This window comes from Asparagus officinalis, chromosome 1 (genome assembly GCF_001876935.1).
Source record: "Asparagus officinalis chromosome 1, Aspof.V1, whole genome shotgun sequence".
In the NCBI taxonomy this organism is placed as follows: domain Eukaryota; kingdom Viridiplantae; phylum Streptophyta; class Magnoliopsida; order Asparagales; family Asparagaceae; genus Asparagus; species Asparagus officinalis.
Window position 1 is genome coordinate 118,072,017 of NC_033794.1, and position 13,868 is coordinate 118,085,884.

A 13,868-nucleotide genomic window follows, 5' to 3' on the forward strand; every position below is an offset into this window, starting at 1 on the left:
GTCGGAGGGTAGGAGCAGTTTAGACTCATGCACCAGTTGGAGTGAAGGAGCAGTTTAGCCTCGTGCACCTGTCGGAGGGTAGGAGCAGTTTAGACTCATGCACCAGTTGGAGTAAAGGGAACAGTTTATACTCATATGCCCGTTGGAGTCAAGGGGGGAAGCTTATCTTAGGGCAAAGATGAAGACGAACCCTGATTTGTCTTCTCTTGGGGCAAAGACGAACCCTGAAATAGCAGCACATCGCATAGTAGGCCACTATCAAACAACAACGCCTTTTATGGGAAAGACGGTGCTGGGAGAATCAAATCGTTCAGGGACGTATGAGTGTGACGATTGATTGGACAACATCATTTGCGGGAATGATGGTGTCGGCTATCAGAGTGTAGTGTTAACATGACAGTGGGAGTTTATTGCGATTTGAGCAACTCTGTGGACTTACCATCCTATTGAAGAGGACTGGTAAGTTGATTTGTCAGAGGTGACCGTTAACATGACAGTGGGGGTCCCGCCATCCTATTGAAGAGGATTGGCGAGGGATTGTGGCTTTGGTCCTAACTATCTGAAGGTTTGACCAAGTGGGAGTTTGATGCAGCCCACCTGAACTGCTAGTCTCGCCTGTTTTGAGCGGTTCGCCATAACCGGGAACCTGGCTCAAGAAGTGGAGCTTGCCTAAACTGTTAGGCTCGCCTGATTTGAGCGGTTCGCCGAAACTGGGAACCTGGCTCAAAGAGATGGGTGTACTTGTCGGAGTGTTAAGGGAGCAGTTTAAACTCATGCACCAGTTGGAGGATCAGAAGAAGCAGTTTATACTCGTGTACTTGTCGGAGTGTTAAGGGAGCAGTTTAAACTCATGCACCAGTTGGAGTATAAGAGAACCATCAGAGGTGATTGTTAACGTGATAGCTTTATGGGCCCGTCGTCCTATTGAAGAGGATCAACGGGGGAAATTTGGAGGATATGAGGGATCGGTCTCCACTACCAAGGCATCTTGGTCATCATCCCCTCGAAATTCATGCGGGTCTTCGTCACCCATATGCTTGAGCATGCTCTCGACTTATTCTCCTTGGCGAAGTAAGTCTTTCCATGAGCGAGCTTCAACAACGCCCATATTGGACAGAACGCTGATGGAGAGATTGTTCCGGCACATCTCGATGAGCGTGGCCTCGGAAACTCGATCGCGGGAATGCAACGATCGGTTTCTGAATCTCTTGACAAACCTGCTTACAGACTCTGTCTTCCTCTGCTTCACAGTTAGCAGGGTGGCCATAGATACTTCTGTGTCATCATCGAAGAATCTGGCCACGAAGAGCCTTTCCATGTCCTTCCAGCAGGTGATGGACCCAGGCTCCAATCTGCGAAACCATTCAAAAGCGACCTCCTTGAGGGTACCAATGAACAGTCGAGTCATAATGGGATCGTTTCCCACTATGTGTCCAGTTTGCGCCTGGAAGTAGTAGATGTGCTGGGTAGGAGAACCCTTTCCATTGAACTGCAGGAGGTCCAGCGGCTCGAACTTTGCCGGGTAGGAGACCGCATCCCATTCAATTGGATACGGTCTGACAACCCCCAGCTTGTTCGCATGCTTCTGGAGCTTCAAGGCGTCGAGTTGACTTTGGAGATCGTCAAACCTCTTGTCTCTTGGGTTATGGCCCGAAGATGACGCTCCTCTAGATGACTCGGATGAGGAGTGAGAAGGAGTAGGCACCCGCTCTTTGTGCTTCAAGGATTTATGCGAAGCCCGCGAAGTCCTCTCTCTCTTCCTCTTCTTCTCGCTCAGGAGCTGCTCCAACATCTCCTTCAGGGAGTCGATGGTTGCTTGTTGCTCGTCGAGCCTCCTAGACATCTCCTCAGGGATGTCAGTCATGTGCACATTTGTGTGCTTGCCCTGAACTGAGCTTGAAGTCTCCGACATTGCCACTGCTGAGCAATCGTCGTCGTCGTCAGAGACGGACGTCAGACCCGTGCAGGCAAACGAGGTGGCCACCCCCATTTGGGCGTGAGCGTGTTGGCGAGGTTCATGCTGGCGAGGTTCGCCCGTCAGGCGAGATTGGCACAGTGTGCCTGCGCCTGTCTGGCGAGCTGTTGCTTCGCCTTTCTGGCGATCTTGGGCCGTCAGGCGAGCTTGGTGAAGTTCGCTTGTTTGACGAAGCCCTCTTAAACTGCAGAGTTCGCCAGGTGCCCTTGGTTCGCCAAAATTGAGCACCTTGCTCACAGAGTGGGGCTCGCTTAAACTGCTAGGCTCGCCCGATTTGAGCGGTTCGCCAAAAATAGAAACCTGGCTCAAGTGGTTGGGCTCGCCTAAACTGCTAGGCTTGCCCGATTTGAGCGGTTTGCCAAAATCGGGAACCTGGCTCAAAGAGATGGGCTCGCCTAAACTGCTAAGCTCGCCTGATTTGAGCGGTTCGCCAAAAATGGGAACCTGGCTCAAGAGGTTGATTCGCCTCAAGCCTGAATAATAATTCAGGCTGTCGTGGGGGATGAGGGATTGTGCCTCGAGACGAGCGAGAGCTTTTCGTCGCCGCTGTTTGGATCTTTTTGAACGAGGAGCGTTCATGTCGACGACGGAGGCGTATTCTGCGTCGACACAAATGGTTGATTCCTCTTGCACAGGGGTCTGCGAGGATCGTTCATCGACCCATTCAGCAGCCCCTAGACCTGCATTCTCGAATCTCGGCTCGGCCTCAACTGGTTCGGGGGGAAAAGAACCCCCTGCCTCGGCTTGGGTAGATCCCTCAGGCTTGGTTGCCTCAGCCTCTTGGGGCTGGGCCACCCGCACGACTCTGCAACCATCGCGAGATGTATTGCTGCGAGAAGAGGACGATTGTAAGTACCCTTCGAATTTGATCACAAGGGACTCAACAGTAGTCCCTGCAGCAACTTCGTCAGACTGCGCCACCACCAATTCATCTGAATGAACGGATTCTCCCACTGTGGTCGCCATCTTCTGTAGGGTGAAAATTTGATTCTTCCGAAGAAAGGAGTTTCGTTTGTATTTATAAGAAAGCTTATTACAAACTAACAAATCAAATGTTTACAACAGAAGCAGAGGGAAAGCCCTCTTTGTTTCGATAGGACGCTTCGCTCGGTGCTCGTGCCGAGTCTGCTTCCCTTGGACGATCCGATCGAAGTTGCTGCCGGAGCTTCAGTTCTCAAATGAGGGAGCCCTTGGCGAAGGTCCAGGTTCAACCTTTGGGATATTAGCCAGCCGAATATGCAACGGCCAATCCCCCTTTTCATGCTGGCTAAAGCTGGGTTTTAGTAGGCAAGGGATGACATGGGCCATCCCTTGATTCATGGGATTTGACCATGTGAGGGAGACAGCTTGACTGCTCCTTGACTTATGGGATGTGACCACACGTCGTTCAGAGATATCCTGCTGTTCACCTACAACAGGAGCAGTCATTCGAGGAGCCATGTGAGGTAAGCTGCATTTATGAACGCGCAGGTTGATCTGGCATCTGTCCGATCACTCGTACCGTGAGCAGTCATTCGACGGGCCTGGAGTACCGTGTCTTCTCTCTTCAGGCCGAGAGAGGTGGGAAAGCGGGTTCCTGGTACTCGAGTAGGCTTGGACAGCTCGTCGGGTGCTGGCGGATCCGGCTCTTGACTCGGACAGCCGAGGTGAGCTGCATTTATGAATGTTCAGGTCGACTTGACACCCGCCCAATCATTCGTACTGTGAGCGGCCGCTTGACGGTCTTGGGATACTGTGCCCTCTCCGCCTGTCCGCTCATTCGTACTGTGGACGGCCATCTGACGGTCTTGGGATACTGTGCTCTCTCCCTTGATTTGTGGGATTTGACCACTGATGTAACCGTTCCCATACTCCAAATGGGCAGTTGACAGTGAGCTGGCGAGTCTGCAGCTTGGGTCTGCAGGCGAGCTTAGGACTGCAAGCAGACTTGGGTCTGCAGGCGGGCTTGCAGGCGAGCTGAGTCTGCAGGCGAGTTTGGGACTGCAGGCAGACTTGGGTCTGCAGGCGAGCTTGCAGGCGAACTGGGTCTGCAGGCGAGCTCAGGTGCGCAGGCAGACTTGGGGTCTGCAGGCGGATTTGAGACTGCAGGCAGAGCTGGGGATTACAGGCAGACTTGGGTCTGCAGGCGGATTTGGGACTGCAGGCAGACTTGGGTCTGCAGGCGGATTTGCAACTGCAGGCGAAGCTGGGGACTGCAAACGAACCTGGGTCTGCAGGCGATCTTCAAGCCGTTAGGCGAGCTCTATAGCATGGATCGAAGAATAGGCCGTAACTTTCAAACCGTAAGTCGGAATTGGACGAATTATATATGAAAATCGCCTATCTCGACGAGATGGAGCCATCCGAACCCAGCCGAAGGCTTCGGTTCGCTTCCTCTGTTTCGCCAAATTCCTTACGGTTTGGGAGATATCTGCATTTCCCCCTTTTTTTTTGCTATTTCGGGCGAGGTTTTAGCAGTTTTGTTCTGAACTTCTCTGATAAGGATTTAAAGGCAATTTTTATTGCCTACAGTTATTGTAAAAAAATTTATAGTATGTGGATTATTTAGGTCTAGCCCTGTTTGGGTCCTGCAATCAAACTCGCTCGTGCAAACACCCGTCATACATATGCTTCATTCTCAAGATTTTCAGAGTATGACAAAGAGTGTCAATTTATGTGTCAATTGCAGTGAATACATTCATTTGTTTTCTTATCGACATTCCTTTGTTTTCTTATCTGGCCTTGGTATATAAATTTCAGATAATGCTACACTATCACAAAGTATGACAAAGAGTGTCTTTTTTCCATTGATAATCTATTTTCAAGGCACAAATTTGCAGGTGATATAATGGCAAGAAAGAGTTTTTATGTTGTAAAGAGAGGTCGCCGTTGTGGTATTTTTTATAATTGGGAGGAATGCTTTTCTCAAGTTGATAGATTCCCAAATGCTATTTTTTATAATTGGGAGGAATGCTTTTCTCAAGTTGATAGATTCCCAAATGCATCCTACAAAGGGTACGCAACGTATGAAGAGGCTTTGAGTGAATGGGAGAAGCACTTAAGCGTGCGTGATTCATCATCCAGCTTAAGCCATGTGCAGCCACATGTTTGTGTTCAAGAACAAATGATTCCAGAGGGGCATAACTTTCTTGAGGACAAGCCATGTGCAGCCACATGTTTGTGTTCAAGAACAAATGATTCCAGAGGGGCATAACTTTCTTGAGGACAAGGGAACACCTAGGGAAACTGCTAGTTCAAGAACAAATGATTCCAGAGGGGCATAACTTTCTTGAGGACAAGGGAACACCTAGGGAAACTGCTAATAAGTACATCTTTGCTTTTGTATTAGGTTCAGTGTTTACAAGTTTAATATTTCTAGTATGTATCGTTGCAGTACTTATTGGTTTATCTATTAGGGGAAACATGTGATGTTATTCATGTATGATTCTTCAATGTACCTTAGTTTTGTACTTAGTTTTGTACTGGGTTTGGAGCGTGGTAACATTTATTGTGAGTTGGGTTAGCTTTACAAAGTTGCATTTCGTTGTAACAATGCATGTGTTCATCTCATAAGTTAGCACCTTATTTGCTGTGGATTTTGTTTGTGTAACATTACAAGTGCACATGTTTACCTTCAGCTTCATCAAAATCTTCAAATGATGATATATTGAGTTTGGGAATAACGGACTGCAGGTTCATCGAAATCTTCAAATGATGATATAATGCCTGTGTTCATCTCAATTACTACTGTTCATTTGAACTTGCTATTGTCGTTGCAGTTGCAATATTCTGAAAATTAGACAGCTCTTTATTGAATTTGTAAGTAAAGTAAATGGAAAAGAAATAGTTGGTAGGCTTGGAAGTTGCAGTATATGAATGCTAATGTCTACATTTCTGTTCCATTTGTAAGCAGAGCAGAGTAGATAATTCTGCAAATTCAGATATTATTTGCTTGAATCTGTCTACATTTCTGGTTGATTAGACGCGATACCCATTAGCGGCCATGCTTTGACTCCAGTGGGATACCAAATTAGCTCTTGCCAATATCTGAACCCAAACTCAATATACATCAAAGCTATACCGAAGTTGTACTGAAGCTATACATGAACAATTTGGTCGAATTTGTTTCTGAATATATCATCATTTGAACACAAAAATAGAGTTCACAACCAGCAGCAATATTGGTCTGCAATACAAAAATAGAGCATTGGAACACATAGCATTGGAACACAATAATAGAGTTCACAACCAGCAGCAATATTCGTCTGTAATACAAAAATAGAGTTCACAACATAGCATCGAAACAAACAACCAGCAGCAATATATCTTCAAATCAAGCAGCAACTACAATCAGCAGTCTTGAGGACAATCAGCAGCTTGTACAATCCAGCTTTGAACAATCCAGCTTTGAACAATCAGCAGCTTCTACAAGATTCTTCTTCTTCTTCTTCACAACTTGGGTTAGCTGCAAATTTCATGACATATCTAAATCAAATGAGGCCTTATTTTATGTATCACGTTAGTCATAGTCTTTTGCTAGTATTAATCTTAAATATTCTGATGTATGATATGAAAAAAAGCTAAACATATAAGAAATTCACAAATGAGCTACATATGAAAACAAATTAATTGTATATTAGCAAGTTGACTTTACAGCTAGTTCTATAATGCCCGAGTTCCCCACATCTGCTACATATACGCTTCTTCCTCTCTTTTTTTCCTTGTTCTTGTTCTAAGCCTGACTGAATTCTAGTGGCATTGCGTGGACGACCTTTAGTCCTTGCAGATTTTTCAGGATCACGAACTGTAATCTGAGGAATATGCTCCATTGTATGTGAAATGGGTGTTGAAATCTGAGGATTATCTTCTGTTTCTGTTTCTCTAACTTCTTCTTCAAGTGATTCTATGAATTTTGTTAACACATTATCTAATTTCTGCATCCTCTCTTCTGAATCAAATGCAAGCTCGAGCGCATTATTGAATTTTGCTCTTAAAGCCCAAGATTTCAACAAATTAATCTTCTCTTCACAGCTTGTGAGGTTTCTTCCAAATACAATATTGCCAACCCCAATGTTACAATGTCGAGCATGTATAGTCCAACGGTATAGGATGTAATGATCGGGTAATGAAGAAATTTGGCTAGCCATCATTAGCGACAATATATGTCTACATACAACGCCATTAGTTTCAAACAAAGCACAAGAACAAATGAATTGCATCTTACTGGATTCTTCATAAGTAACCACCTCCCATTTTTCTCTATCTGCAAACTTACAAATCTTGTATTCAATAATATCCCCATCTTTGCTCAATTCTTCACAAAACTCTGTAGCAAATCCTTTGAATTCAGTTTGGAACACATCAAACATGTTGCGTGTGTACATTTCTCCAGCTTGGACCTCAATCGGATGTCCAAGGAGCATGACAGGCTTTGTGTTAAGACTCTTAAAATCTTCATGAGCTTCACTTAAGCGACGATGAGTTAATGCTTTTTCATATTATAATACAAACTCGTGTAATTGAGTCTGTGAGTTAACATACCCATCAAAAAATGCATTAATACTTTCACTTCTTTGGCTCGATCTCATTCCAGCAAAATAAGTGTCCTTCAAATAACATGACACCCAATGATCTCGAGATTTGTAAACAGTTTGCAACCATCCATCCCCTTCTTCATTTATATCAAACTTCTCCTTCATCTCTAGCCAATATCCTTCACACTGTTCAATTGAAGAACTATTACACCATAAGCCCCAATACCTTTGAAACTGTTCACCATAACGAGAAACCATAGTAGGCAAATGATCAGTAATGTGCTTTTGCATGTGCCAAAAGCAATAACGATGTCTTGTCATTGGAAACACAGAGTGAATAGCTTTACACATGGCTCTATCCTGATCTGTTATAATAGCACCTGGTTTAACCCCATGCATGCATTTCAGCCATTCTTCAAATAACCACACAAAGGTATCTTCTTGTTCATCAGCTAATAATACACAACCAAGTAAAGTGGACTGTCTATGATGATTCACACCAGTAAATGGAGCAAATGGAAGACTGAACTTATTAGTTCTGTATGTCACATCAAACACAACAACATCACTGAATTGCAAATAAGACGCTCTTGATCTTCCGTCAGCCCAGAAAACACTCCTCATTTGTCCACTACTGTCCACTTCTATTGCAAAATAGAATTTTGGATCATTTGCTGTCAAACTCTGAAAATGTTTTATGATAGATATGCATTCATGGCCAATATTGTTGACTCTCTGGTATCTGATGTGATCAATACACTGTTGTGGTGTCACTAATTCGCCTTCTCTTCCAGTGGTTGCGTTAATGACGCGAGAAATAGTGGATGGAGGCATACCTTCTTCTTGCAGACTCTCAATAAGTCTTTTACAACTTTGAGATTTATGGAATTGTTGGTGTGATCTGTGCATCTTTGCTTTGTCTGGACTACTCAACACATGATTTGTATGTTCTTCAACAAACTTCATGACCTCCCACGATTTGTCCTCCAATACTTTAACTCTCATCATTGCCTTACATCCTACTCGGGTCTCTCGCCGAAAAGGCATCTCCATCTTATCTCTATTAGATCTATAGCCCTCCTTATCACAAACAAACTTTCTGTCCAGCACGTCTCTTGTCTTCTTCGAGTAATTTACCGTGCTCTTCCTTATTCCAAAACCCATCAACAATGCGTAATGGTTATAATAGTTATAAGCTTCTTCATAAGTATTAAATTTCATTCCGAGTAGTGGCTTAGGAGCATTTTCTGTACTGGCAGAAATTTCAATTCCACTAGCACTTGATTCTCCCATTCCGAACACTTTTTTTGCTGTAAAAGAGATGCATGGATTCATCAAGAAACAACTATAAAATACCCAAATATCAATTTCAGTTTAAACTCTCAAAAAAACTCCCAAATATCAAATCTAGTGTAAATCTACTATAGTCATCAGCATATAAAATGTCTGAAATGCCCGTGAATAAAATACATGAATTTATAACCAAGACTCAATAAGAAAAATACATGAATTTATAACTGTTATCATGATTGACTCATGTACATAACTTCTTCACGTTTGTGTCCATATATGGTAAGAAAATAATAGAAATTGGTTGATAAAATATTTTAAAAGAAGGAATCATGCAAATGAACTACATCTCTGTTTCTACTAACACCAAAATACATGAGCATCTTTGCAAGCTCGGTGAAGGGTTAACCCCTGCCTAACCCGTTTTCAGATTCCTATAGAGAAAATTAAAACAACTCTTTTTCAGAACACATCCTTGCGCTATTTGACATCAACGTACTTTAATTTGAAATTAAAAAAACTCTTTTTTCTTTCTCATTAATATACGATTCCGGAATGACTTTACACAGCATAAATATGTGAATACCCTGTCAAGCACAAATGATCTCAAAAATATAATACAGCGACAGGCTTAATTGCTGTTGACGCAAGCATCTCTTCTGCCCTAAGGCATAATACAAAAGCGGGCAGGTACCGAAAATTTAAAATCGCACCGATGAAACATCCATGTGCCACAGATAAATAATTTCAATCTTGAATGCCCGTGAAACTAGTCAAATTCGTCACCAGATAAACACAGCATAGAAAATCAATTTCACCTAAAATCAAGTTTAAGAGGGAAATGGGGGAGGCGGGATAATACCTCTGAGAGGGAAATGGAGGAGGCGGTGTTTCACGAGCGTCGGAGTGAGAGAGGGGGTCACGAGCGCCGGAGAAGACCTTCGCCGTCGGTGCTGTGAGCTGCTCGGTCGGGGATCTGAGAGGGGGTCTCGCCGTCGGTGCTGTGAGCTGCTCGGTCTGGGGTCACGAACGCCGGAGAAGGTCTCGCCGTCGGTGCTGTGAGCTGCTCGGTCGGGGATCTGAGAGGGGGGGGCGGCGATCTCGTGCTCGAGCGAGGCTTCGTGTCGGGACTACTGATAGAGGGGCGGCGATCCTGTCTCGAGCAAGTTCCGTGGTCAAGGCTTTGATCGAGTCGACGATTGGAGGAGGAGTAGGCGCTGAGAGGGGGAGGAGGAAGGACTGAGAGATTCTGAGAGAGAAGATGAGAGAGGAGATCTGAGAGAGATTGAGGAATAATTTATGATATTTGGGGAAGAGAGCGGCTGGTCACGAGATGAACATATCGCGTTGGAATTTTTTTAAAAAAGCCAGGCAGCGCACGGTTACGAGAGCTGGGCAGTGCTCCTACAGTTCTCTTTTCTCCTTCTCTCTCTCTCTACTCTCTCCTCAAAAATCTCTCGTCTCTCTCTATAATATATATATCTATATTTATATATATAATTATATATATATTATATTATATATAATATATATATATATATATATATATATATATATATATATATGGGTATGCTTACCAAGCACAAAAGGTGTCTTGTAGTGAGGGTGTCACAATCCCTCACACTCATTTAAATGTGGGACCACATTCACATGGGTAATGATGAATTGGGATTGTGACATATCACTACCAGCATAAAATTTGTGCTTGACCAAGCATACTCATATTTCTCATATATATATATATATATATATATATATATATATTATATATATATTATATATATATATATATTATAAAGGTCCGGTTACAATACATCTAGGATGTAACTGAGCTAATTACACTCACTTCTTCCCACCGTCGGATTCTTTAGATGAATATGAAGATAATTAGATATCAAGTGGGAATCAAATCTGATTTGTATCTATTGGAATTATTTATTTCTTTTGTATTGCTCACATGAGATATATTTCTATTTAGTTCTCCGTTTTCTTTTATTTTTCAAAATAAAATTCTTTCTCTTTAAAGTTCTGAGTTTATTTATTTCATATAATATGCATTTTCAGGTACTGACCTCTATGCTCTAGTTTCTTCACAAATTTCGACTTGGGATCAAAAGAGTAAAGATTGGTCATTAACTTGTACTCAATAAATTATCTTGTTGGCGGTGATAGTCAGGTTGCTGTGCAGAATAAAGTATAATTACAGTGCTATTACCTTGCAGTCAAAGTTCAAAAATGCAATCAAACTAATTAATTGCTCTTAAATATGATAACATTTGTCTTAGAGATACCAGAACACCACGTAGCAATGAAGATGAATTTTAATGATTGAAAGTAGAAGATAAATATATGCTTCAAAACAATAAAAGGTGGATCATAAGCAGATGTAAACGAAACAGATGAAAAGATTAAAATAGTAATTAATGTTGTGTCATTTCATTAAATTTGAGACCATGACACTATTATCTTACTAGTAGACGGGTCCCACATGCACAACATCTATTTTTTTCCTCTCTCAACCAAACACAAAAAAGTAAAATGAAAAACATTTACATGAATGTGTCTATGTGTATCGGATGTTTTGATTTCTTTTTATTAGGGCATCTCCAACTCTTTGCCTCAAAATAGTGCAAATTTTGCACCAAAATGCTGCAAAAGTCAGATCTAACAGTAATTCATCTCCAACCCATTGCACCATTTTTTGCATCAAAAAGGAATATTCTCAGTATCTTTCTTTTTATCTACTTTTATATGATTATTTTTTATTCCCTATATTTTTAACTATTTCAACAATTAACCTCACTTATCAAATTTTATTTTTTCACATATTTTCCAAACAAAATGATTTATTATTTAAAAAATTAAACTAATAAAACAATAAAATATTATATACCTATTATTAATATTGCCAAAATATTACATTCAAGAACACAACAGAAAATAAAATGTAAGAAAATAATTAAACATTAACAACAATGTAAAAATTACAAATTTAGTATGCTCGTAACTATCTGAATTAGTGTATTCCTCCCATAGATGATCTATCAATGCATTACGAAGCGCAATATGGCAATCTTTATCCTTGATTTTTCCGTAACATGCAATAAATTGAGTAAATCTTGTAGTTTCATCTGCTACCATATCAACTTCTGGTGTTGGTGCTTCCCTCACTTCTTGAATTGGTGCATAAAGATCACGTTCATCCTCGATTATCATATTGTGCATAATAATGCATGCAGTCATTATGTCATGTAATACATGTTTTTTCCAAAAACGTGCTGATCCTGCCACGATTGCAAATCGTGATTGGAGAACTCCGAACGCACGTTCTACATCTTTTCTACATGCTTCCTGTTTCATGGCAAAATATTTTTTCTTCCTACCTTGTGGCTGTTGGATTGTTTGTACAATAGTAGCCCATTTCGGATATATACCATCAGCTAAATAATAACCCATATTATACTCTTTTCCTTGAATAACATAGTGAGCGGGAGGAGCAATACCTTGAGCTAGGTTAGAGAAAAGATTAGATGACTCCAGCACATTGATATCATTATTGGTGCCTGGCATACCAAAATATGCGTGCCATATCCAAAGATCATAATCTGCCACAGCTTCGAGGATAATAGTTGGTGACCCACTACGTCCTGTGTATTGCCCAGACCATGCTGTTGGACAATTTTTCCATTTCCAATGCATACAATCAAGACTTCCTAACATTCCTGGAAAACCACGTTTTTTTCCAATATAGAGTAGCCTAGCAATATCGTTAGCGTTAGGTGTTCGTAGATACCGCTCTGCGAATATTTCCACCATAGCACGACAAAATTTTGTCATACTTTCAATTGCTGTTGACTCACCTATTTTAACGTATTCGTCCGTAGCATCAGCTGGTAGACCGTATGCCAACATGCGAAAAACAGCTGTTACTTTCTGTAACGGTGATAATCCCATTCTACCAAGTCCATCACTTCGTTGTTGGAAGTAATAGTCATGATCTTTCACTGCATCAACAATACGAAGGAACAAACTTCTTGACATCCGATATCGACGACGAAACATATCTTCTCCAAAACATGGATTATCGGCAAAGTAATCTATGACCAAATTCTGATGCGCATTTTCTCGATCGCGGTTGATCACTGCATGACCGGGAATCGAGCCACCATGGATCGGTTGGCAGTTGTGTTGATGTAAATTGTTAACGAAGATCATGTTGTTGTTGATGTACTCACAAATTACTTCTTCGGTTTCATCAATCTCTGCAATGATATTGGACAGAAAATTATCATCATCCGAAGATGAAGATGATGATAAGTATGATGGACCTCCAACATCGAAATTCATTTTTGAAGTAAGAAAAGAATGACTGAAGTATGCAGAAATGGAGAATAATAATTTTAACACAACAACGAGTAATTGTGTGGATGTACCTAATCTAGTATGCTATTTATAAAACTTTGCTTAGCTGTATACATTGAACAATGTGTAAAGTTGAGCTGATTTTAGGAAATGCTTTCCAGCTGTTATCAATTTGTCACAAAATTCAAATTTGCTTTTAGCTGTATATGTTGGACAATGTGTAAACCTGGCCTGATTTCAAAAAATGATTCCCACTCGTATAAAGCTTTCACACAATTTAAGGAGAGCTGAGCTGTGTATACGTTGGACAATGTGTAAAGCTGACCTGATTTCAAAATTTGATTCCCACTCGTACAAAGCTTTCACACAATTCAAGGAGAGCTGAGCTGTGTATACGTTGGACAATGTGTAAAGCTGACCTGATTTTAAAAATTGATTCCCACTCGTACAAAGCTTTCACACAATTCAAGGAGAGCTGAGCTGTGTATACATTGGACAATGTGTAAAACTGACCTGATTTCAAAAATTGATTCCCACCGACAGCATTGGATAATGTGTAAAGCTGATCAGTTTGTACAAAATGATTCAATTTCAAATGTTGACCACCGACAAAAGTTTGTACAAAATGATTCAATTTCAAATGTTGACCACCGACAAATTCAAATTCAAATTCAAATTCAAACAAAAAAAACAAATTTGGATTGGCTATAAATAACATTCACGAATTC

At 41.4% G+C, this 13,868-nt stretch overlaps 1 protein-coding gene across 1 annotated transcript in view; it reads left to right on the forward strand.

Moving 5' to 3' along the window:
* The window catches only part of LOC109840251, a 28,049-nt gene extending 22,113 nt beyond the window's left edge, over window positions 1-5,936 (forward strand). Inside the window, exons 6-9 of the mRNA XM_020408825.1 lie at window positions 4,795-5,130; window positions 5,593-5,647; window positions 5,734-5,773; window positions 5,868-5,936. Coding sequence (XP_020264414.1) covers window positions 4,795-5,130; window positions 5,593-5,647; window positions 5,734-5,773; window positions 5,868-5,936 — 500 coding nt within the window. The remainder of the gene's footprint in view (window positions 1-4,794; window positions 5,131-5,592; window positions 5,648-5,733; window positions 5,774-5,867) is intronic.